This window comes from Zootoca vivipara, chromosome 13 (assembly GCF_965207765.1).
Source record: "Zootoca vivipara chromosome 13, rZooViv2.hap1.1, whole genome shotgun sequence".
Lineage (NCBI taxonomy): Eukaryota > Metazoa > Chordata > Lepidosauria > Squamata > Lacertidae > Zootoca > Zootoca vivipara.
The window spans coordinates 40102563-40128737 of NC_142596.1; the positions used below are offsets into that span (position 1 = coordinate 40102563).

Here is a 26175-nt window from a genome sequence, read left to right on the forward strand (position 1 = left end):
CTGTACATCATGGCTCCCTCTCTCTGGCATCACAGCCAGTAAAGAGAAAGAACAAAGGAACAACAGTCCCACGTAAACATCCTGTCTACGTCACTTCCACTCTGTGGGAATGAAAACACATACAGGCATATGATACACAATAACCCTATGACTGCAGACGGGGAATGAATCCTAACAAAGGAGCCACTTTCCAGGGGTTTCAGATGGGAGTCTGCAGTCAGTGATTGAGCCTGGAACCTGCTGCACACAAAACATGTTCTTTAACACTGAGCTACTACTGTCCCTTCCCCTCCAACTCCAAACTAGCTTCCATAAAAGTAGGACTGCCTAATTAAAACAGCACGGAAGTGTAGAACTCAATTATTAACTTACTAATTTGACCACATGACCTGGAAGCTGTACGCCGGCCCCCTCGGCCAATAACGCAAGATGAGCGCCGCGACCCCAGAGTCGGTCACGACTGGACCTAATAGTCAGGGGTCCCTTTACCTTTACCTTTAATCCAGTCATATAGAGTGTTGACATGTGTATTGCCCTGGTTTTTAGCTCATCGTTTGTTTTAATTAATTTTTGAAAGTTTAAAAATAATTGCTTTAAGCGTTTTTTAAAAAACTTCATGGTCTTATTCTTTTCCTAAACGTGTTTTAGGTTTCACTGTAATCAAGCAATATATAAATCTTGTGAATTAAACAAATTAAAACGGAGCGTGACGTGGGAGTGTGGGAGCATGAGAGTTATTCATGTGTTGCCAAACCATAGTTGGGCATAAACACGTGAATCAACTGGTTGTGGGTTTGTTTGTTTTTAATAACATGGATGCTGTTTGTGTTGTTCCTAATTAATGGGAATTCCATAATAGGAACATTTGCAGAATGCCATGTAGCTCATTGTATTGTTGTGGAATACTCTGGCAAAGAACAATTTTTGATTATTGTTGTTGTTTTTCGAAGCAGCATTTTAGCTTGGATGCAAGTGACTTATTAACTCCTTTTATATTCAATCAGAACCCCTAAGACCTCAGTGAAGGGGGCTGAGCAAAATAGAAAGAAGCCCTCAGAGAGCAGAGTGTCTAACAAGGCCCTTTCAGGTGTGTAAAAAAAAAAGTGTGCTTGGATCTTATTTAACAAGGAAAAGAGTAAGTTGTTCATATAAAGAGGCTTAAGTAGCATACGTTTCTGCAGTTGCTGCACCAGCTATGCTCTAGCTCTGCTATACTAACCCTGACTGAAATTAATGCAAAGCATAGTTGTGATCACCCAACTGCATGAATAGAATAGTATCATTTTAGTCCACTCCAGCATAATCACACTTGGAAAAGCTTCAGATACAGAGCATTCCAATTTTTTTAATGGTATGTATTCCTGTTTTGCATAGATAACCTGCAATTAATACTCTTGGGGTGCCTGAATAATATTGTGCTTTAAAATAAATAAAATTCCTGGCTGAAACACACGTACACTTCTCACTTATATTATTGTGCATGATTGCTCCATATGTTAATATATATTGTTCCATAAATATACACATGTATATTTGTGTGTGTGTATACATATATATATATATATATATATATAATATGGTGAATAAAAAGTATTGTTTTACCATATATTCTACTAATAATGCTGTACATGCCTATTGTTTTTGTGGTCCTGCAGACCGAAGAGTTTAATGAGGTCAATTTTAATTTGCAAAAAAAGGAGGGTAAAATAATGCAGAAAGAATCCTTCTGCTTTTTCCATTGCAGCTGGCTTATTCTGTTTTCACAGTTGTGCCGTGAATACCTTGCTTCTGGTATTCAAACTGTTAAAGCACGAATTTAACTTATTTCAGCTATTTGAAGGTTCTCAGTTGAAGGTTCTCAGGTTAGCTCTTCCGTAAATAACAATTGGCACCAATGGAAGCAGGGATACAAAGACCGGCAATAAATCAAACCAGCTTGTCACAGTTCCCAAATGCTATAGTAAGCAGCTGTGCATTTGAATAATGGTCTATCGGGCCCAGAAATGGACGAGGACTCTGCCAATAACAGGAGAGGCCCACCTGTTGTCACCGGTGCCCCTCCTTCCTCTTCCCCTTCCTGAGGCTCCTGCCCCCTCGGATGGAAGAGGTAGCAAAGGACATTGTGCCCTCTAAGCATTTGAATTTAACACTTGAGGAATGCCACTGATTTAGTGCTTTGTCCAATGCTGGTCCTGTGGCAAACAGATAGATATGGGAAGCATTCCTTAATGGTAGAAAAGCTCAAGCTCACTGAATTGCACCATACGCTACTGTCATTTCCTCTACTTTGAGCATTGCACGTAGTTCTCCATCGTTTGTTTTCAGATCTTTTAATTGTGGAATAATAATTATTTTACTTCTTACGTGCATTTCTTTTCCACTTCTGTAGCTGAAAGCTGATCATCGTTTGTCTTCAAGCACTGTTTCTGAAAATTAGACCTATATAGGCTTAACATGCACAAATGATCCAATCCTGTGGGTATATTAGGATAATTTCTTTTTTTAAAACATAATTTTTATTGATTTTACAAATTACAAAAAACGGTACATACATAAACACATTTTCCACCTTCTTCCCACCCCCCTCCATGGGTCCTCCCCTGCCACAGGAGTATCCCATGCAGGTGAACAGTCAGAGATGGTCCATTTTATAATTGGATTTCTGTCCTCCTCCCCCTCCCCCGCCCCAGAGCCCCCTATATTAGGATAATTTCAAGCCCCCACCTGGACTTGAAGTTCACTGGGTAATATTGGGCCAGTCACTGCCTCTCAGAGCCTAACCTGCCTCACAGGGTTGTTGCATAGCTGCCAAGTTTTCACTTTTCTCGCGAGGAAGCCTATTCAGCATAAGGGAAAATCCCTGTAAAAAAGGGATAACTTGGCAGCTATGGGGTTGTTGTGAGGATTAAATGTTGAGGGGGGGGGACTGTGCACACCAAAGACCAAAATAGCTGAATCGAGGCCCATACAAGCAGCCAAGCAGACAGTTCACCCTGCCTGATTGAGCATCCAAGCCCAAGTGAGCAAATAACCCCTTCCCTGGAAGAGACCAACTCTCATCTCTTCTTCCAAACTGAAGGATGAACTTTGTTTTCCAGGACATAGCATGTGTGACACTTCCTCCAAAGAAGGTCATGGTTTTGTTTTTTTTGAAGATTTTTGCACAGATCACAAGCTCATACTCTCTTTTTATTCGTGTGTGCTTCTAATGTTTTGATCCATCTGCTGTTGCCTCAGCTTTCTGCTATTTCAATACTGTGCAGTTAGAATTTCCACAAAGGAATATTTCTGGATTTGGATACTTTTTATGGCTGTGTTTTCTTGCACTTAATGTGAAGGCGTGGATTTCCTATACTGTACAGTCGTACCTTGGATCCTGAACGCCCTGCAACTCGGGCGTTATGGCTGCTGAACGCCACAAACCCGGAAGTGATTGTTCTGCTTTGCGAACATTCTTTTGGAACCCGAATGTCTAACGGGGCTTCCTGCAGCCAATCAGAAGCCGCAATTTGGTTTTCGAACATTTTGGCAGTTGAACAGACTTCCGGAACGGATTCCGTTCGACTTCCAAGGTACGACTGTACTATGGATGTAGAAGGCCGTTGCCCGTTCCAACTGATAAGGCCTTCTTGGTGTGGATCTGTCCTGCTTCCTCGGAGTTCAATTACTGACTGCTGAAGCAGCTGCTAGATACAAATGACAACAGAAGAAACTGAAAAACGGCTCTTCGGTGTTGATACCGGTAACTATTTATTGCCATGCATTTACGCACGGCGTGCTTTGTTTTCACAGGACATTTTGAAGGCGTTTATACAATTACAGTTTTGAAATGCAGATTTATAAGGAGATAGTTCATCGGCAAGTTCTCTGCCTCGGCATTATTACTGCTTGCTTGTAACACACAGTAGGCATTTTAAATAACTAACACTTCAATTTTAAAAAAACGTTCTTTCCCCTTTGCTTTTAGGAGTATATGCCGGAAAAATCCAAAGAAAGAAGCCAAATGTTGTGACAACTTAAGAAGGCAGCATTCTCTTAGCTAAGCAGCTGATCTGCCTGTAAATGTTCTCCACTGGTTCTGGTCTTCCTGCCGTCACACGTGATGCTTTGAATCAGCAAAGATACGTTTTGTGATACGAGATTTCTCAGAGATAGTCGCCAGAATGAAAAGGGAACTGGACCGCACAACAAACTTGAAGAAGCATTTGTATCCTGCATGTTTCAATCCTCTCATGTATCCATTAACTTATACTCAAAACTGTGATCTACACTGTGCATCCTCAGGAAAATATGTATGTGGTGGTCTTAGGAGAACATTTTCGCAAACCTGAACCCGTGCTGCACTCTTTATAGTGCAGCAAATGAACTCAAAATGGCAATTCGTACATTCTGCATTAGCAGTTGTCTATATAATTCTGTATGTTTAATTAAACATTCAGCTTCAGCTGCATTGATTGTCTTTTGCAGCTGCCATGCTTTTAACCATGCATAGTCTCGCCTCAAGTGTAAGCCACTTTGGACCCACTGAAAGTCAGCGAGGCAAATTTTGGTTTTTCATTGCAACAACAAATGTCAAGCATTTCTGGTGGTTGGCACTGTTAGCCTCGCAGCATAAATGCAGGTTGTTGCTTTTAGCTGCCACGGTAACATAAATTTGATTTTTGTAGTGGGCAAATTTGAATGTGCAGTCAGCACCCCCATCTCACCAAATCAAAGCTTTGAATTGCCAGTTTCCCTCCCTAAATACGAAGAGGACAAAAGTGTCTATAAAATATAGTAACAACCATTATTTAGGCGGCTTCTTTTGCTACTACACATTTGTCTTTTGTATATATATATTTCTCTAAATGAAAGGTTTTGGATTTTTTTTAAATGAAGAAAAGGATACTCTTTCCTCCCATTTGGGGGACAGGATTGTAGCAAACTCCTTTTGGTTTCTGAGGGCTAATCCTCCAAGAAATTCTACTTTTGCTGTTACTGAGGAATAAGAAATATTTGTAAGAATAATGAGTGAATTTTGCAACTTGGCTTTGGCCTTAAATCCAGCTGGATTCCCAGAAAGTGAAATTCTTACATTACCAAAGCCATGTCTGAAAAAGGGACATATTTATGTAAGTTATTTGTACTTGCTGTTTTAGACAGAGATGAATTACTTAGATCTTGGTGTGGCTATGAAATGTTGAATCAAATGCAGTCGTGTTGAGAACTGTACTGTAAAGATCTAATCTGCCAATTGGCATTAGATAATTGTGCTTTAGCTTATTCAGTGCACAGAGAACAATTAAACTTGATTATATGATATTGAATTGGTATTAATATTATGTTAAATATTCAGCGCTTCTGATCTGCCACTACAGTTCTGACTCAAAATATTATTCAACATAAATTGAAAAAGAATTAAATTAACAATGGGGGTGACTTTACATACACACATCTATTTATTCATATAGGGATGGGTGTAAACCTATTCATTAGCTGTATCTTCTAATGCTCTTCTATATCATGCAGTATTTTAACTGATCCTGTTGGGGAGGCAGCAATTTTGGTGGTGTAGCCAATTGCTCAGCAGTCGTCCAAGAATAGCCTTTATCTCTTGCAGACTACCTGTTAAAAGGTTCCTTTTGGTTACCACAACTTACTTCTAATTTATTAGATTCCCGAGTAGTTCTTAGAGCTTACCTTTGGCTCATAAAGCTTTTGCATGACTTGAATGTTTTTTAAGAGGTGTGTGTGTGGGGGGGGAATAGCATAAGACTTGACAAGCTAAATGCATTTTAAGAATTGCAGATGTTGCCTTGTAGATTAGAAATAAACTAGTTTAATAGATATGCCAGTGCTAAATTTTTTTTTGCTAGAGCTTGTTCGTTGTGTGCTGTGGTGTGAATTTAGAAGTGAAAATTCTGTAAATAGAAGCAAGTTTTAACATAAAAAGTACAGACCAATTGTTACTTTGTTCAGATATCCTAAGTACACTTTTTATTTTATTTTTTTATTTTAAAGTCAACTAAAATGTAAATGTTTCAATTGTCATTAGGCCTTCTATTTACAAGTGCCAGGATCGCTTTTGTAATTTGATATATTTTATATTTATTTATTAATTTTCAGTTCACTTTTTTATTTTGAGTGGAATGCAATATTATAAAATGTATTTTTGTACTTTTCCTTTTCACCCGTTTTGCTTTTTTTCCTTTAAGCATATTGCACAATAAAACTTTTTTTTAAAATAAAAAAAATCTTTAAATTGTTTGTGTTTTCTTAACTCAAATTTCTTTTTTTAAAAGTTATCGGGCACCCCCCCCCCCAGCTACAGATTAAGTAGCATAAAGTTCACCAACTTAGTATGAATGCTTCGAATGGCAAAATATGGTATTCAATGATGTTGTTTCTCTTTTGTTGCATATGAAGAATTAATATCTGAAATTCAGAAATTATTCTAGTATTTTAAACTTTATAAAGACAGCAATAAAACATAACAACAACAACCCCTCTCCTAAACACTGCCCCCAGCCCAAGAGTACTGTATAGAACTTCCAGGTGCAGGGGCAGTCTACCACTGAAGCCACCTGCTGGTTTGGCCACTGGACTAGGTGGGCCTTTGGTCTAACCCAGCAAAAGGGTACTTTTTATGGGGGTTTTTATGCACACACAGACTCCACAGAGACATTGAGGTACTGTACATCTGTTTATTTGTGTGGTTTTTTTTTGCTATGGCACATCTCATGGAGGGATTCCAAACACTCCAAACAAGTTCTCAGCATAACATGTCTGGGGTGGATGGGTTGTTATTGTTTGCGGTTGTTACGTTACGTATTTTGTGTGTTTATCCTGTAAAAACTGCCACGAGACATTCAGATGAAGGGCGGTATATAAATTTAATAAATGATAATTTTAACAATAATAATGTTAATCGATAATAATATTTTAAGGGCAATTCTTCCCTGCCTGGAGATGGAGGAGGCATCTGGGAGGGTCTTGCAAACATCAAAGTGTAAGGAAGAGGAACAGAAGAAGGTTGGGACAGCAGAAAATGGAATGTGATGGAATCTTTCTTGGAGCCCAAAGTGGAAAATGTCTGTTGAGGCTGACAGCTGAAGAGATGAAAAATGGAGGGGGGGAGAGAGGTGTAGTGGTTAGAGTGCTGGACCAAGACTTGAGAGAGCAGAGTACAAATCCCCACTGCCATGAAGCTCACCTAGGCCCATGTATGCCAGTATATAAAAGTGATAAGACGGGGGTGAACTAAGAAAACACGAGATAAATATGGGTTAAAAGGAACCATGGAAAAAGAGGATAGGAAGTCAACGAATGTTTTCTGATCTTTAGTCGATTATTCAAAATCTTTGAAAGGATTTTTCTTTGTTGCCTAGTTTTTGTTTAATGCTTTGTTGATGTGGAATGTTATCAGAAAAGCAAATAAACAAAATATTTATGGGGGGAAATCCTGAATATGAAAGGAAGGAAGCTTCCCACCGCTGCAAGGAGACCTGCTGTGATGCCAACTGAATCGGACCTTCCTACTTTCACAGGTAAAAAGCTCGAAGCAAAATTTTAAAATTCCTTCCAGTAGAAGTGTGCATGCACACAAAAGCTCATACCAATAACAAACTTAGTTCGTCTCTAAGGTGCTACTGGAGGGATTTTTTAAATTTTGTTTCGACTGCGGCAGACCAACACCTGGCTACCTACCTGTAGATGAACAGGTGGGAGACCTACCTCACAGGGGTGTCATGGGTGGATGAAATAGGCAGAGGAAGAACTATCTCCTCCTCCTCATGCTTTATAAAATTTGTTAGTCGCTTTCTCTTGCCCAAGGCAACCCAAAGCGACTGACAACCAAATGCAATAAAAAATTATTATTATTATTCATTAAATTTGTATATATCGCCAGCAAATCTCAGAGCAGTCCACATCATAAAAAGACAAGATGAAAAGCACAGAACAACACCACCTAAAACGGTGCAGATAGAAATGCAACAACGAAACGAAACAGTTCTGCGCGTCCTGGTGGCAACGGAGCCTCCGGCTGTCCTGGCACTTGCCCTTCTCAATTATGGCCGCCTGCGCTTCCGCAGAGGAAGCGCCGAGAGGCCTGAAATGCAGCCGGGGGGGGGGGGAGTCAGGTGACGGGAGACAAGATGGCTGCCTTCCCCTGGTAAGGACGGAGGAGATTCTCTTGCAGATAGTCCCGGAGAGAGAAGCTGGGAGGAGGAGATGGCGGCTTGCGACGGGCAGCTTCCCGCTTTAATTCCCTTTTTGTCTTGCAAGGCTTTGCTGACATGTTTGGGGCGGGGCGGGTTCTTTTTGTGAGGCTTCTGGTATTTCTTATTATCTTTCATGGGAGGGCAGGCAGATATGGCACACCAGGCTCTAACAGGCTATGTGATGCTTAGGTACTTAAATGTTATTTTATTTCACTGGGTACCCTTAGGCCATTCATTGTCTTTCAGCCTAGCCTACCTCGCAGGGTTGTTGTGAAGTTAAAATGGGGAGCGGGCAGAACCCATGCATGCCACGTTGAGCTCTTTGGAGGAAATGTGAGGTGTAATGTAGTAACAAATAAAATATCAGGTGCCGTTCTGGAAATCCTTAGCCGTGGTGAGACAGGCAGAAATCCAACGGGTGCATCTTTTGGGAATTGTAGGTGTGATGGGCCATGTATTTGGGGAAATAAATGTTTAAAGCACAAAGAGGCTGCAACAGCAAAGCGGGGCTTGGTCAACATTTATTGCAGTATATATTTCCTTGGTCTGTAGCCCTCTTCATTGGCTGCATGATGTTAGCCTCATTTGGAATGTGTGCTTACGTGATACATAAAGAGGCATCCTGGTGTAGTGGTTAGTTTGGACTAAGGCTGAGGAAAACCCAGTTTCAAATCCTCAGTCAGCCTAACCCATTATTTGTGAGGATAAAATGCCCCGATAAAAATGCCATTAAAAACAGAAAAAATCCAAAATAGGATCCAGTGGTAATGAAATACAAAAATGTACAGTTTTGGCCTCTTCATTCAGCAGTGGGGTCTGCATGCTGAAGATCCCAGGTTTGGGCCCTGGTATTTCCAGATTACAAGGATAAGGTGTCAGATGGAAAATATTTCTGCCTGAAATCCAGTCAAAATACTGGACTGGATCAAGGCTGGGGAACCTGTAGCCCTCCAGAAGATGTTCATGTCCTGTTCCCATCAACTTCAGCCAGCATAGACAGGGAGTGGTCAATTATGATGGGATTTGTAGTACAATAAAATCTGGTAGGCCACAGGCTCCTCATCTCTGGGTTAGATGGTCTAGTCTCATCTAGTATAAGGCAAGCTTCCTGTGTTTCTTTGTTTTTCTCTGTACACAGATGCCTCTGATTTTCACTTAACTTTCTTTATTTCGTAACATTGCATGTACTGACTACCGACAAAAAGAGAAGTATTTTCTACTGCGACAACAGAAACACTGCACATTTGAAACAAGATATCTTGTGGGTTCTAACTGGAAACAAGAGGTTAGCGCAGGCATACTTGCAAAGTATGTCCATAATGCGGAATCATGGACAATTTGCCATACAGTCCCTGAAATCTAGCATGTCAGGAAGAAGGTGCAGGCTGTTGTAAAGAGCTGCACCCACACCACAGTGCCATGAAAGTTTACTTGTCGCTGAGGTGGTAAACCTGTAGAGCAGCTACAGTAAGTGCTCACTTGCTAGAACAGTTTGCTGTACAGTATACATTCTTTGCACAACATGGACATCTAGCATGTCAGGCAGAAGGCTAGGCTAAAGCCCTGTCTAAAGTGAGCAGTTTTACCAGCTCAGAAAGAACTGAGAGTACACTTATTTTAGAAGTGTAGGAAGGAGGGCAGGGAGGCACTACATAGTATAACATTTTTTATTAGTTAGTTGAATACTTTAAGGCAGGGATGTGGAAACTGTTGGGTGTTGTAATCCAACAACATCTGGAGGGCCACAACTTTCTCGTTCTTGTGTTAGAGATCTGTGCATTCCTCATGTTAGTTGTTTAGCTACTTTGGAATATACAGTGGTGCCTCGACTTACGAATTTAATCCGTTCCGAAGGCACTTTTGTAGGTCGAAAAATTCGTAAGTCGAAAAACGTGATTTCCCATAGGAATGCATTGGAAACGGAAAAATTTGTAAGTCGAAGCAACCCCATCTAAAAATTCGTAAGTAAAAAAAAACCTATCTAAAACCGCCGCTGTTTCCGTTTGGATGTCGAGAAATTCGTAAGCGTGTGGCCATTTGCCTCATTCGTAAGTCGAAAAATTGGGTTGATGAGTCGTTTGTAAGTCGAGGTACCACTGTATGTGCAGTTTCAGTATACAGTATATTTTTCTCCAGTCCACTTCCCTTTGGCATCCAGTTGGTGTCACTGTTGATTTGTATTAGCAATCTACTGTGCCGATTCTCCTGGCCCTTTTTTATTTATTGCAGCAGAGCACAGTGGTAAGAGTACCATATATAAAATAAAGTTGAGGTCTTTGAAATTCAGATAACTTCAAGATGGCCACTCCCTTGTGCCTCGTGACTGGAATTCCATGGGCCCTGCTGTTCACACAACTGTATACATTCGCCTTACATTTATAGATAACTTGTGTTGAATGTAGAAGGAAGGTGCTTGGCTTGATGAGTGGGCTGTCTTTGAATTGCAAAGCAAATAGGGATGTTTTCTGCTTGTTTAAGGCTTTAATTAAAGTTCCCTGTGAGACAATATTCCAAGTTTTAAATATAGAGTTTGGAGATTTTAGAAAAAATTGACTCTTCATTGAATCATAGAAATGTAGAGTTGGAAAGGCCCACAAGGGTCACCTAGTCCAACCCCCTGCAGTGCAAGAATCTTTTGCCCAGAGTGGGGCTAAAGGGTCTATAAGGGATGGGGAACCTCCAGATGTTGCTGAACTACAACTCCCATCCTCCTGGTTCTTTAGCCATGTTGGCTGGAGTTGATGGGAGCCGAGTCCATCAACATATCTGGAAGGCCACATTTCCTCTGCCCCTGGACTATGTTATTAGCAGTATAGCTGAACTGGGATTTGAACTCTGTTCTAGCATGCTATCCAGCAGGAGTGGCTAACTTTTTTTGGCACGACAGCTTCATTCACTCTTGGCCAATCCTCTGAGGCCTGCAAAGTGCCAGTGAGTGCCTTCAATTCATATTCTTGTACAGGCACACAGCTTCCTTTCCTTGGACAGGAGATGAGTAGGTGGGGAGAGGGCGATTTTTATCCCCACCTGAGTGCTGGGCCAAGGGAAGAGGTTCACATTTATCTTCCTACCCCAGCGTTGTGTCCACTTTTAATTTTTTGCCTTTTAGCCTCTGTAAAAACTGGTGATGTATCATGAGACCAGAAGAATTTGCTTGCAAGCTGAACTGTTCTGACTCTTTGGCAATCGCTGAGTGGCAATCGCTTTCAAAAGTGTAACATTTACCACTTGCTGACTGGCTTTTAAAATAAAGATTTAGAGTTGAGCCCAATTAAATCATTGCGCTTGTGGAACAATGCTTCCCTTCTCTCCCCTCCTCCTGTGCATCACTCAGATTTGCTCTGGGGAACCTGCCAACCCTCCAGAACAGTTTTGAGGGGGGCAGGGATGTAAGGAAGGGATCAGAAGGAGGGGAAGTTCAGGTGCATCAGCGAAAGGCTTTCCAAGAGCACAATTACAATCCAATAATAATACTAATACATAGTAATAATTCTTTGTAACTTTTCAAAGCACTTCATTATCTAGTTGTAATCCTAACAACAATCAAGTAAGCGAAATCAGTACAGTCGTCCCGTGGTTTTCAAACAGCTTAGTTATCGAATGTTTTGGCTCCCGAACGCCGCAAACCTGGAAGTGACTCTTCCGGTTTGCGAACTATTTTTGGAAGCCGAACGTCTGACAGGGCTTCCGCGGCTTCCGATTGGCTGTAGGAGCTCCCTGCAGTCAATCAGAAGCCGGGTTTGGGTTTCTGAACGTTTTGGAAGTCAAACGGACTTCCGGAACGGATTCGGTTTGACTTCCAAGGTACGACTGTACTATTACACACACACACACACACACACACACACACACACCCCTTCCCCATCCCATTCCAGATGTTGGGAATGAAGTTAAGTGGGAGTCATTTGGCTAAGGTTTTCTGGTGAGTTCATTGTACATGGAAGACTCAAACTGAGGACTTCCTGATTCATAGCTCAGCCCATGGGCGTAGGCAGGGGGGGCAGGAGGGGGCAATTGCCCCCCTAGAAGCAAAAGGCTGAGGGGCGCAGCGTGGCAGCCCCAGGCTCCCGCTCCCGGCGTGAAGCTCCAGGGGCGCGTGGGGAGCGTAAGTGGAGGAGGCAGCCACAGGCTTGCATTCCCCGCGCGCCTCTGGAGCTTCGCGCCGGGAACGGGAGCCTGGGGCCGCCTCCTCGGAAGAGCTGGGACGCGCAGGCCACGTAGCCCCGCCCACATTTCCACTGTGGCCCCTCCCCTCCCGCCCCTTGCCCCCCCCTAATTTTGATCCTGGGTACGCCCCTGGCTCAGCCTCCTGGTCACTCTATGCCAGCTTTTTAATATACCATGTAGGTGTTTGCTAGAGTACAGTGGTACCTCGGTTTAAGTACACAATTGGTTCCGGAAGTCTGTACTTAACCTGAAGCGAACTTTCCCATTGAAAGTAATGGAAAGTGGATTAATCCATTCCAGATGGGTCCGCAGAGTACTTAAACTGAAAATACTCAAACCGAGGTATGACTGTAATTTTTTTGTGTGTGTGAATCTGGGATTGGTGCACAGGATGACCTAAGACTAGGATTCTCTTCATTTTACTGTTCACCCAATAAAAATTAGTCCCTGCATAAGATGTCTGTGGATTCATAGGATACCTTTTAACAGCCACCCAGTGAGTGCAAAAAGCTGTGCTAGAAGTGGTCTTCTGTTTCTTGTCCCAGGTACCAACATTGTCATGTTACTGTCTCAAACAGGCACAATTTTCTAAGGTCCAGATTGCAATTTGCAATAGAAATCAGCATTTAAAGTTTCGGTTGCACGCATTTGCTTTCTGCTGCTTCTTTATATTCTTCTGAGGTCCAGCAAAAATGCTGTTTCTGTGAAAGGGTGAAGGGAACTCTCTCTCTCACCCAAACTCTGTGCTGTTTTAATTGTGAAAGTCCTTACAAATGCTAATAAGCTCAAGGGGCCAGCAAAGTAGCAGAAGTGTGGGGAAAACATTGAGAATAGTGCATTCAAGTGAATATTTATACGCAGGGCAGGCAGGAAACTGGAGATTAAGAAACTTGGAGAGACAGGCATGAGCGTCCTTCACTGGGTTCTTTTCCTCCTCCTCTTACAATGTCTCATTAGGTTGTAAAGCCGTTCCTTTCAGTAGGACTGATGGTTTGTCTGATTCAATTGGCCTTCAAAGTTGCACAGTCGGTTGGTGGCTGAGCCTTTGTCGAATGCTTTTTTAGAATAAGTGTTGTCTGGGCTTAGAAGAGTTGTGAAAATGCAGTTGATTTGCAGGACATGAATGGCAGGTTATCCCCCCCCCCCCCCGGCCCTTGTTGTTTTTTTCACCTGAAGTTTATACCAGCTAAAAATAAGCGGCAGATTTGTAATGTGATTGCTTGGAGCTTTGGTGGATTTCACAGTTGATAAAGACAACAATAGAAGGAATCTTTGCAGCTTCTTTTGTTTGATGGAATCGCTGTTTGATGCCTTGGAGAAAAGGGTAAAAGATGACAGACAAAAGGAAGTATTCCTTTAGAAATGGAAACTAAGCAATAGAAAGGACCCGTCAGTGTGTGTGCAGTGGCACATAAGCACAAATGACTTTATAAAACAGGAGTGGGGAACTGGATCTGGCTGGTGGGAATCTGTTCAGTGCCGGAAATGCAGGTCTAATAGATGGCTGTGTCCAACCTTTGCCTGAAGACCTCCACTCTCGTCAATTTCTGCCCTCACCCTTCCCCTCAGGTGGGCGGGGTTTGCGACATCGCGCAAGGCTTACCTGGATCGGGTGCCACCCACCTGCTCGGGGTGGCCCATGACCCACCACCTGCCCAGGTAAAACAAAGGATGCCTGGCCAGTGGGTGGGTGGAATTAAGGCCAAAGAAAGTAGGCTGAGCCTTGTGGTCAAGCAGCCTCTTTGTTCTTTCTTCCTGCTAGAGTTTATTCTGATGTTCAACTGAAATCTGCACTCCTGTAACTTGTACCCATTCAGATGGGAGTATCTGGAGGTCTCTATCATGTCATGTTAGTTTGATCCTCAGTCCATGGCAGCTTTGGGTGTCTCTGCCATGTGCTGCTCTGAGCATCATCTTGTGGGGAAATGTGGCTTGTAAACACATCGCACAAACTTTGCTCCTCTTCCAAAATGCTTCCGTAGGGAGCTGACAGCTGTGGGTACCATAGCTGAGTGACGTGTCCTGCTCCTTTTTTGCACAGAATGATGGAGTTAGGCCAGTGTTATAAACTGAGATATGAAAGCTAGGAGCTAAATGGCACCTTAAACCTGGGTTATGGGCGCAACAATGGAACGTCTACCGTGTTGCTCCAAAAATAAGACACCGTCTTATATTTATTTTTCCTAAAACACACACATGGTGGCTTATTTTCAGGGGATGTCTTATTTTTTTATATTAAGTATGGTACAGTTAAACCTACAAGGTTAAACTGCCTATCACTATGGCTTATTTTCGGGGTATGGCTTATTTTCGGAGAAACACGGCAGGTGCACTTTTTTTTTAATAACAAGAATACAAAGCTGAAAATGAATGAACGGCAGCTAAATTACTATGTTCATTTTTCACACGGCCTAGTCCAGGCATGTCCAAAGTCAGTTTCAGCCCGCTGGTCGGTTTAATCCGGCCCCTGTGGCAGTTTATTTCCTGGGGTAAAATCCTAAAAACCTCAACAACTTCAATCCTAAAAAAACCTCAATAACGTCAACCCTAAAAAAAGGTTAACAACTTCGGTTGGCCATTTGGTCGACTCTCACAACCCTTCACTGCATCAAATCTGGCCCTCTTTGAAAAAAGTTTGGACACCACTGGGACTCCTTCCCTTGCCCCCCCCCCAATATTCTTAAGAGGGTCTCTTCTCCAGTCTTCTCCAGCTGTTTGCCATTCTTCCTTGATACATTCATGCTTACAATCCTATCTGCTGCTCAATTTTATCTCCTGATGCATGTTTTTCCTTCTTGCTTGCCACATATCAACCCATTTACAGTTCTCTGATTTCATGCAAAGAACTTCAGAGAGATCACCTTTTCTCGTAATTTCCTTTTTCAAAAACAGTTGCACGTGAATGCTCGGCGTGTGTTTCCAAATCACAGTTCTATAAGTTCATTATGGTTTCCTCCTTCAGGCATGCTAGATCAAGAAACTACGTACGTGAATTGGAATCATGCAGACTGGAAATCGTGTCTGTGGATTTTGGAGACTACCATCCACTGAAACCCATTACAGTAGGTTTGCTTCGCAACCTTTCAACAGTCTTATGTAGCCATGTTGGTCTAGTAGACCAGGGACAGACTAATGAACAGACCCTTTTTGGCTCTCATGCTGATGCTTTGAAATGGACCCATCGCTATTTACTTTCTACCACTCAATGGAAACCCTGCTTCTTTAAAGAAGCCTTTGGGGAAAGGGGAACTATGCACCATTTGTGCAGTTTACACTGATACTAGAGTATTCAGTTTTCTAGTTGTGAGATGTGGATTTGATTCATACAGCTAGAGCCTTGATTTACAGCTGTCTATCAGCTCCATCTGGTACGCAGGCTGAGACCCTACCTGTCTGCAGACTGTCTCGCCAGAGTGGTGCATGCTCTAGTTATCTAGTTATCTCCTGCTTGGACTACTGCAATACACTCTACATGGGGCTACCTTTGAAGGTGACCCGGAAACTACAACTAATCCAGAATGCGGCAGCTAGACTGGTGACTGGGAGCGGCCGCCAAGACCACATAACACCAGTCTTGAAAGATCTACATTGGCTCCCAGTACGTTTCTGAGCACAATTCAAAGTGTTGGTGCTGACCTTTAAAGCCTTAAATGGCCTCAATCCTGTATACCTGAAGGAGCGTCTCCACCCCCATCGTTCTGCCCGGACACTGAGGTCCAGTACTGAGGGCCTTCTGGCGGTTCCCTCGTTGCGAGAAGCCAAGTTGCAGGGAACCAGGCAGAGGGCCTTCTTGGTAGTGGCGCCTGCCCTGTGGAATGCCCTCCCATTAGATGTCAAAGAGAAAAACAGCTACCAGATTTTTAGAAGACATCTGAAGGCAGCCCTGTTTAGGCATGCTTTTAATGTTTAATCGATTATTTTATTTTATTTTTCTGTCTGAAGCCGCCCAGAGTGGCTGGGGAAACCCAGCCAGATGGGTGGGGTAGACTGCACCTAGAACCAGTTCATTTCTTCACCACTGTATTCCTAAATTAGGGTTGGCCAGCATGGTACCCTCTAGAGCAGGCATCCCCAAACTGCGGCCCTCCAGGTTTTTGGCCTACAACTCCCATGATCCCTAGCTAACAGGACCAGTATTCAGGGATGATGGGAATTGTAGTCCAAAACATCTGGAGGGCCAAAGTTTGGGGATGCCTGCTCTAGAGCTTTTGGATAACAACTCACGTCAGTCCCTGCCAGCATGGGTAAAGGGCAGGGACGATGGGAATTGTAATAACTAACACCAGTAGTACATGCTTGGCATGTGTTTCCAAATCACAGTTGACTATCCCTACCTAAAGCAATGGACTTAGGCATGCAAAACTCAGTCTAGAAGATTGCAGCTTTGGCCTGCAATCCTGTATACACATACCTGGGTGTAAGTCCTGTTGAACTCAGTGGAACTTGTTTCTGAGTAGATAGTTGTACAGTTGCACTCCCTTGGTACAAGATGGCAGATTACAGCTGCTTCCGTATGCACACTTATCTTAGAGTAAGCCCTATTAAAATAAGCAAGGCTAAGTAAATGTGGGAAGAATTGTCTTGTTAGTATCAGGCACGCCTTCTGACTATTATTATGTATTCCTCAGGTAATGGAATCGAAGACCAAGAAATTAGGCCGCAAAGGAAGCACTTCCTCTACCTCCTCCTCCTCTTCCAGTTCAATGATGGATCCCCTGAGCTGTGTGTTGGACGGCACTGATCCTTTGTCATTGTTTGCTGCAACTGCAGATCCCTTGCTGACTGCAACTACGGTAACATTCTTGTCGCATTGACTAGATCCTTGTGAGCCTGCCTGCCTGCCTGCAGCTCTGCTCTGTGGCCTGTAATGGAATGATGATGGATTGAGGAAGGGCCATAGCTCAGAGGTAGAGCACCTGCCTTGGGTACAGAAGGTTCCAGGTTCAATTCCTGGCATCTCCAAGCAGGGCTGGGGAAAACCATTGTCTGAATCCCTGGAGAGTCACCTGCTGGTCAGTGTAGATAACACTGAGCTAGATAGATGAGTGGCCGGACACAATATGAGACAGCTTCCTTTGCTATGAACCAGGGACTGGGCTTTTTCGGTGGTGGCCCTGCACTTACAGAATCTATTTCATGTTCCTCCATCATTGTTTGTTTTAAAAACGTTTTAGTTCATTTTTATTAAACAATATGCTTTTTATTTCAGTTGCATTTTTTTTAATGCTCCACTTTAGATCAGAGTCTACTGTCCACCTTAGTATATATGCATATTTGTTTAATTGATAGTGTCTTTTTTATTTCATATTTAGTTGCAAACATATGCAGTATATATATATGCAGTACTGCTCCTGAACCAGGTATCAAGGTGATGTACATCACAACATCAAACACATTCAGGAAATAATTAGAAACAGACAGAGAATCACTGAGCAGAAAAAGAAATTAAGAATTTAGCAAATGCTTGAGTGAACAAAAGTATTTTTAATTGCCAGCAAAAAAGCATACTGCTGGGAGAAGGTTGTTTCACAATGTGAGCTGGAAATGTCTGAGAATGTCCTCGTTCTGCTTGCCATCAGGTGGCTCAAAGTAGGCCTTGGCCACCACCAAGAGGGGTGCTTTCAAAGCTCATGGTTGGCAGAAAGGTTCATCTGGCTGTTTCACCGTTGCACTCGTGCTGGTTCTCATGTCCTGAAAGGTGAAATATTTTGCTAGTAGCAGATGCACAAATAATAGACTATGTTTCTGCAGGCATTGCTAGGATGTGTATCATTACTTATCTGTGTTCAGGGGTGGGAAACCTCGGACTCTGGGTGTCAGGCTGGAAGAATCCCCCCCCCCCCCGGATGGCACCGAGAATCAGGGAGGAAACAAGAAAGTTCTTATGATTTATTCAGTCATCATGGTGAAGACAAAGAAATCCATCGTTCCTCCATGATGGAATTGCTCGCACTGAGCTCCTCCTCTCTTCCCTTCTAACAACAACACTTGGTTCTATGTCATCTGCCTGTGGCCAACTGTGGTTGTTCCCTTTGTTCTTGCACCATTAACGAACATCACGCTTTGGGAGAAGGGGGATCGGTTATGCTGTCCAGTGATGTGTCAGCTAGCTGCCCTGTCTCCCCTCCTCCTTCTCCTAACACGGCATAACTCTGCTGTTCTCTTGCCTCTGTGCTGTTATCTTCCTCAAAGCCCTGCTGTAATTTGAGGCTGTCTTCCTCTTCCCTGGAAGCTACAGGCAAGGGGGGCGGGGTGACCTCCACCACTCCCTCCTCTTCAGTCCAGTCCCTGACACAGGGCCCAGACGTGGCCCTCTGGGTCTCTCTATCTGGCCCTTGGAACTCTTCCCAGGCCACACCCACTTACTGGACCTGCTCCACACCCTGAGTGTATTTGCCTGGCTGGAATGTATGTGCTTAGAATCATAGAATCGTAGAGTTGGAAGAGATCACAAGGGCCATGCAGTCCAACCCCCTGCCGAGCAGGAAACACCATCAAAGCATTCTTGACATATGCCTGTCAAGCCTCTGCTTAAAGACCTCCAAAGAAGGAGACTCCACCACACTCCTTGGTAGCAAATTCCACTGCCGAACAGCTCTTACTGTCAGGAAGTTCTTCCTAATGTTTAGGTGGAATCTTCTTTCTTGTAGCTTGAATCCATTGCTCCGTGTCCGCTTCTCTGGAGCAGCAGAAAACAACCTTTCTCCCTCTATATTACATCCTTTTATATATTTGAACATGGCTATCATATCACCCCTTAACCTTCTCTTCTCCAGGCTAAACATACCCAGCTCCCTAAGCCGTTCCTCATAAGGCATTGTTTCCAGGCCTTTGACCATTTTGTTTGCCCTCCTCTAGACACATTCCAGCTTGTCAGTATCCTTCTTGAACTGTGGTGCCCAGAACTGGACACAGTACTCCAGGTGAGGTCTGACCAGAGCAGAATACAGTGGTACTATTACTTCCCTTGATCTAGATGCTATACTCCTATTGATGCAGCCCAGAATTGCATTGGCTTTTTTAGCTGCTGCATCAGCTAGGATAATGTCTCTCGCTTGCCTGGAGGACAGAGAGGGCTGTCCAAGTGTGTGTAGGAGCCAGCCTACTGCACAAAGATAGAATTTGCTCTGCCCACATATGCCTCTGGCCCTGCCCACCACGGGCGTGTCTGTAAAGTGAATGCCGCCCTTGCCCTGAAAAACATGGGTGAGATTTATCAGTATTTTAAAATGATGAAATATGCCTTTACAAAACCATACCAGAGGCCAAACATCTCATTTACATGGAGGATTCTGTGCCTCGCTTCTCTCTCCTCTGCAGGAGAGTGCCAGAAAGAAACGGGATAAAGATGATTCCTTGGCTGTTGGAAGTGACTTTGAGCCTTGGTCGAGCAAACGGGCTGACATCCTTGCTCGGTACACAACAAACGAAAAGCTTTCCATTGTGAGTGAATGTTTGGTTATTTTTCAAGAGGAAAGGTGGGGTATAAATGCAACAACAACAACAACAACAATAATATCAATAATAATATCAACAAAGTAGGTCCAGTCTTTTTGGGTGTGCAAGCACATATGTTTCAGCATAGCAGATGTTTGTAATGTTCATTTTTAAGCCATTGAGAAAACAGCATAGCATCCTTCTGAATTGTTGTGCATATTTATTCCTAAAGGCACTTAAAAATTAGTGCATGGGAGGGAAGGGTGGGGGTGGAAATAGCAGTGTAACCATGCCTACTCAGAAGGAAGCCCCATTGGATTCAATTGGGCAGTAAGTGGGTTTAGGATTGCATCCTAAAGTAGCACTACTGAACTTGGGGTTGTATCCAGTGATAGTCATATCCCATTAAAAGGAACAGACATGACCAAGAATTTATCCATATTTACCTTTTGCCCTAACAAAAGCCTTCATCCCATGTGCCCTGTCTTTTATCATGGTTAACGTAAAACCACACTTTTACATCTGAAACAATGTATTGCATGAGCTTGAGAATCTCAGAACTGTTCCTCGGGCAGGATGTTAAAACACAACATCCCTCTTATCCCTGAATATTTAAAATAAAAGTTTAACATCCTACTCTTAAGAACTCTTAACAGCTTTTAATTGCAAGCTATCATGGTTCACAATGTTCTGGCTTTTTGTTATACCACTACACCTGTCAGCTGTTGGGGATTATTACTTTTGAAAACAAATGTTTTGTTTCATTGCAGAACTTGTGTATGGGATCTGAAAAAGGTACGTGGTCACTTTAATATGTAGCACTGTGGAAGGTGGGGAAATGTTTTAAACGTGTCATAGAATTGTTTTCTATTTTCCTACTTGCTTATAGGAATATTGAAATTGCCACATAAATATTCCACAGTGCATGATTATGAGAAAAGCTGGAAATTAGGTGCAAACATAGCTGCCAAGTTATCCCTTTTTTAAAGGAATTTTCCCTTATGCTGAATAGGCTTCCTCGCGAGAAAAGGGAAAACTTGGCAGCTATGTGCAAAATATCTCAATAATCTGACAGAAACACAAAGTTTCAGTAGCCATTGTCCCGTTTAAAGACGTAATTTAGGTTAGTGCTGCTCAAAGTGGTGGTCTGTAGACTGGTACCAGTCCACGAGCAATCAGCTGCAGGTCCCTAGCAACTCCACCACAGTCCAGGTTGGGTAGGATGGCTTAGGGACCAAGCATGGTATGGTCCCTGGTATTTTGGGGCAGAAAATAGCCAGTCCATCACATCAGATAGCTTGAGAAGCACTGATTTAGGCATGGGCTTGCCGATCAGAAGGTTCGAATCCCCGCGACGGGGTGAGCTCCCGTTGCTCGGTCTCTGCTCCTGCCAACCTAGCAATTCGAAAGCACGTCAAAATGCAAGTAGATAAATAGGTACCGCTACAGCGGGAAGGTAAACAACATTTCCGTGTGCTGCTCTGGTTCGCCAGAAGCGGCTTAGTCATGCAGGCCACATGACCTAGAAGCTGTACGCCAGCTCCCTCGGCCAGTAAAGTGAGATGAGCAACCCCAGAGACGTCCGCGACTGGACCTAACGGTTAGGGGTCCCTTTACCTTTATCTGTTCTTTACAGGTAGCGACCGATTTGTGCAGGGGTTACGTTCCAGAGCCCCATGTGCGTCGACGGGGCCTGCGTAAGGCCGCTCCATTCTTCCCCTGTTCCTCTCCCACCCCGCCATGTTCTGCCCGTTTTTGTGACCTTTTGGTTCACATCTGCGGTTGGCTGTATGCAGAATCACGCACATATGGGATGCACCTAAAACTGTCACTGCCTGTACATCAGTCCCAAACTAGCTACAAATCCCATCTTCCCAAATTTATTCAGTGGCTTGTTTGGAAATGGTTTTGTAGGATCATAGGCTTGTAGAGTTGGAAGGGTGACTATGAGGGTCATCTAGTCCAACCCCCTGCAATGCAGGAATCTCTTGTGCAATGTGGGGCTCCAACCCATGACCCTGAGATTAAGAGTCTCATGCTTTGCTGACCGAGCTCTGTTGCAGTTTAAAGCATTCCAGTATGTGATTCCCTTCAGGAAAAGCAACAACTCCTGGATCAGCAGTTTCTGAGAAGGTGCGGACAAGGCTGGAAGAGCTGGATGATCTCGAAGAGGTGAGCGAGCGCTTTCATTTTCCTACATTTATACCCCACCATTCTGCTTTTTAAATAAAATATTCAGGGTAGCTCGCAAGAAGGAACAAAATAGACGAATGAGAACAAAACAGCAATAAAGCCAGCAGCAGTTTTCAGACTGGAAAAAACAAGGGCAAAATAAATGAAAGGATGGCAATCTAAAAATTAGTTGCTGAGATAAAGGGTGTTTGCTGCTTGCTTTCATGCAAAAAGTGAAGTGAGTGGGTGGACCTCTCTTAAGAGCCTATTCAAGTTCCCAGGAGCCACAACTAATCAGGTCTTGAAACCAAGCCTTATGAGGAACGGTTGAGGAATTGGGGTATGCTTAGCCTAGAGATGGTAATACCGAGAGGAGATATGATAGCCATCTTCAAATGTCTGAAGGGCTGTCCCATGGAAGATGGAGCAAGCTTGTTTTTTGGTACTCCAGCAGGCAGGACCTGAGCCAATGGATTCAAATTACATGAAAGGACATCCCGACCAAACATCAGAAAGAACTTTCTGGTGGCAAGAGCTGTTCAACTGGAACAGACTTTCCCAGAAGGTGGTGGGATCTCCTTCATTGGAAGTTTTTAAACAGAGGTTGGATGGTCATTTGCCAGGAATTCTTTAGCTGTGTGATCCCTGCATTGCAGGGGGTTGGACTAGATGACCACTAGGGCATTTTCCAACTCTCCCAATTCTGTGATTCTAAGAGCTTATTATTGGCTGCCACAGCTAAACAAGCCATAACTTGAGTACCCACCTGCTGTGTTTCTGATGCTGTGGCTCCCAAAGTAGACCCTCAGGAGGTGAATTAAGTTCTATTGAAGAAGGTGATTCTTGAGATAGTCTGGTCTGTTAAACTTTTAAGGGTCCAAATGTTTAGCCCATGACTTGATGTAAGCTGTCTTGTGTATGTGCAACAGTGCTGTTTATTCTAGAAAAAATAGGTGCCATGGGTTTAAAGGTTGGCAGTAGGTCCTACAGAATCTGGATGCTGGATCCAAGGGGGTGGGGTTCCCCTGGATAGCAATAAGGGAGAAACGGATCCATTCTTTCTCCATGAAGTGGCCCCACTTAGCTACATGCAGCAAGAAACAAACCCCTCATCCTTTTTGCTGTTGGGTGGTCAAAAATGGGATTAAATGAGGGTATGTAGAAAGAGGAGGCAATGCCATTAGTCAGTAATTTTATTTAGTTCATGTTCATATACCACTACATCATAAAAGTATCAAAGTGGCTTACAGAATAAAATCATGAAACATAAAACTACAGACTAATAACAGTTAAAAACAGACGAATGCACGCTATAAATTGGGTTGCCTGGGCAGCTGTGTGTGAGAAGTTTTGTAAAAGGTTTTACAGCAGAAACGTTTCTAAATAAGGTGAACAATAAGGTGACTTTGGTGTTAGCAGGTTAAATGATATGATTTTGAGACCAGGCATAGGCAAACTACAGTTCCTATCATCCCTGACCACTGGTCCTGTTAGCTAGGGGTGAAGGGAGTTGTAGTCCCAAAACATCTGGAGGGCCGAGTTTGCCTGTGCCTGCTTTCAGACCCCTCCTCCGAAACCCTTTGATTCTCTTGGTTCACTTTATTTCCAGGTCACATTTCATGATTTTAACAATATTTATTCAAAACAAGAGCAGCAGCAGAGCCCTCCAGTGGCCCAGTGCTTGATATCTAGTTTTTTTAAAAATATAATAAAAAAGCTTAATAATATCCGTCTTCCCACACTCTACTTCCCAATGTACACCGGCTTCCTGAGAAGCACAGCATTTGATGCATTGATCCTGCAATTTGTAGCAATATAAATATCAAGAGATTCTGCCGGAGGGTAAATCATCCAGCCCGGTGGTGCTCTTTGACTGCAGAGGATGCTGCTGGGCTGCTTCAAAGGAGAGCCAAACTCATCCAACTGCCCTTGAATTTCAATGATAGTTTCGTTATGTAATCTGCCACTTGGCAGCTCTGCAGATGCCAAAGGGGGAGGAGGAAGCTCTTGAAAAAAGAGAAGCTTCCCTTGTTTTTTATATGTTTATAAATTCACTTGTTTCGCACACTGCTTCCATTCCCCCCCCCCCCAGGGGTCACAAAAGGAGCTGTTAAACTTGACTCAGCAAGATTATACAAACCGGATTGAAGAACTCAATCAGTCTTTGAAGGATGCCTGGGCCTCGGATCAAAAAGTGAAAGCTCTAAAGATAGTCATACAGGTTAGCATTACATGTTGTGCGTGTTCTGCGCATCATAATGATTGGGGTTAAAGCATAGCGAAAATTGCGTGTTTAAGGTGCTGTTGACTCTGTTGGGCTCCAAAAGGACGCCGGGGAGCAGTCCTGACCCTCGGCCCTTGATCAAGACGCTTTCAATGGGCCCCTCTCTCTGAGCCAGACCCACCTCTTTCTTGATGGTGTTACCCTGGGGCGGACCTTGGTAATATGGCTTTGTGAAGGCGGCACGAGGCTCTGGCACGGTCCGGAAAGGCAGCTTCCAATGTTCATAGGTAAGACCAGTCTGGAAAGTGCTTGCCCAGCTTTGGGAAGGAGAGAGAAGGACTGTAGGACCCTGTCGGAGCCTTCACGCCTCTTTCCCCCAAATCACTTACAGGCTTTGAGAAAGTGGCCTAACGGGTTTCTCAATCATGGGCCCCAGTTCACGGAGCCATCCAAACTTAGGCCTGCATATACACCATGCATTTTCAATGCATGCCAACTCCGAAAGAATCCTGGGAATTGCATTTTGCTAAGAGTGCTGGGAATCATAACTCTGTGAGAGGTAAACTACAGTTCCCAGGATTCTTTTGGGGGCAAATCATGTGCTTTTAATGTATGCTGTGTGTGCAGCTGGAGAAGGCAAAAACGAACGGAGGCTCTTGTCTTGCCCCTTCTCGCTGCTCACCCCCTTGGTAAAGTCAGGCAAACAAGCAGCCACAGGAAGGAGGAGGAGCAGGGACTGGCGCTGGTGAATGAGCCTCAGCAGATGCACAACGATGCTAATTTGTGATGCCAGCCTCTGGGTGGCTACCCGCTGACCTGCCAGGCTCCCTTCCACCCACCTGCTGGTTGTTTGCCTCTTCTACTCTCCCATCCTCTGCCTATTGCACCTTCTAGGGCAGGAGGCAGAGTGGAATTGAAAGGGCCTCATAGGCTACGCAGAAGTGGGGAGGAGAAGGAATGCTTGGAAAGGCAGTCGTACCAATTTTTGTTTAATTGTTCGTCCCTGGTTGTTGCAGCAGGAGGGTGGTCTGAACAGGATCTTTGGGTGTGCTTGCTTTTAGTTCCATGGGGATGCAGAGGTGGCCAACAGTTGTGAGAACCTGGAGGGGCTCGGTCCCTCTGTTTTAATTATGATTGCTTATCCTTTAGGGAGAAATGACACCTGGTATATCTATATATCTATATCTGGGGCATATTATGGAAGAATTGTAGCTCGGGGCAGAGCACCTCCTGTACATGCAGATTGTCCCAGTTTTAATCCCTGGTGTCTCTAGGTAGGGCTAGGGGTGTCCCCTGTCTGAAACCTTCTCCCAGTTGGTGTTGACATCACTGATCTAGATGGACCAGGGGCGCGGGTGGCACTGTGGTCTAAACCACTGAGCCTTTGGGGCTTGCCGATCAGAAGGTCGGGAGTTCGAATCCCCGCGATGGGGTGAGCTCCTGTTGCTCTGTCCCAGCTCCTGCCAACCTAGCAGTTTGAAAGCACACCAGTGCACGTAGATAAATAGGTATTGCTGTGGCGGGAAGGTAAACAGTATTTCCATGTGCTCTGGTTTCCGTCATGGTGTTCCACTGTGCCCGAAGCAGTTTAGTCATGTTGGCCACATGACCCGGAAAGCTGTTTGCGGACAAATGCCGGCTCCCTTGGCCTAAAAGCGAGATGAGCGCCACAACCCCATAGTCGCCTTTGACTGGACTTAACTATCCAGAGCTAGATGGACCAGTGCTCTGACTCTGTATAAAGTCAGCTTCCAATGTTCATAGGTAAGACAAGCAGTACCAGTAACAGGGCCTTTTTAGTAGTAACACCAACTTGTACAGCTAGCTCCCTGAAGCCTCCTAAGCCCACTCCTTTTGTGTTTAAAGAGAGTTAGTAAAACACTATGTTTTGGGCAGCCTTTTGCTGTTTGATTTTCAGAATGATCATTGGAAGCAGCCTTAGACTACTAGCTCATATATTTTCCCCATCTAGCT

General features: G+C 43.8%; 2 protein-coding genes across 7 annotated transcripts in view; both read left to right on the forward strand.

The window, feature by feature from the left end:
- Positions 1-6233, forward strand: part of CCP110 (centriolar coiled-coil protein 110) — a 30800-nt gene extending 24567 nt beyond the window's left edge. For 2 of the 4 annotated variants that reach the window (XM_035131192.3, XM_035131193.3), the window contains exons 14-15: positions 1005-1087; positions 3968-6233. In XM_035131192.3, coding sequence (XP_034987083.2) covers positions 1005-1087; positions 3968-4020 — 136 coding nt within the window. In that variant the 3' untranslated portion in view covers positions 4021-6233. The remainder of the gene's footprint in view (positions 1-1004; positions 1088-3967) is intronic. The other 2 variants (XM_060282373.2, XM_060282374.2) reach the window with 1 other exon arrangement.
- A 1885-nt stretch (positions 6234-8118) lies between these two features.
- VPS35L (VPS35 endosomal protein sorting factor like) overlaps positions 8119-26175 on the forward strand; it is an 83281-nt gene continuing 65224 nt past the window's right edge. The window contains exons 1-7 of one of the 3 annotated variants that reach the window (XM_060282388.2): positions 8119-8390; positions 15331-15430; positions 16997-17161; positions 19689-19811; positions 20576-20600; positions 21901-21977; positions 24070-24198. In XM_060282388.2, the coding sequence (XP_060138371.2) occupies positions 8335-8390; positions 15331-15430; positions 16997-17161; positions 19689-19811; positions 20576-20600; positions 21901-21977; positions 24070-24198 (675 nt within the window). In that variant the 5' untranslated portion in view covers positions 8119-8334. The remainder of the gene's footprint in view (positions 8391-15330; positions 15431-16996; positions 17162-19688; positions 19812-20575; positions 20601-21900; positions 21978-24069; positions 24199-26175) is intronic. The other 2 variants (XM_088657078.1, XM_035131197.3) reach the window with 2 other exon arrangements.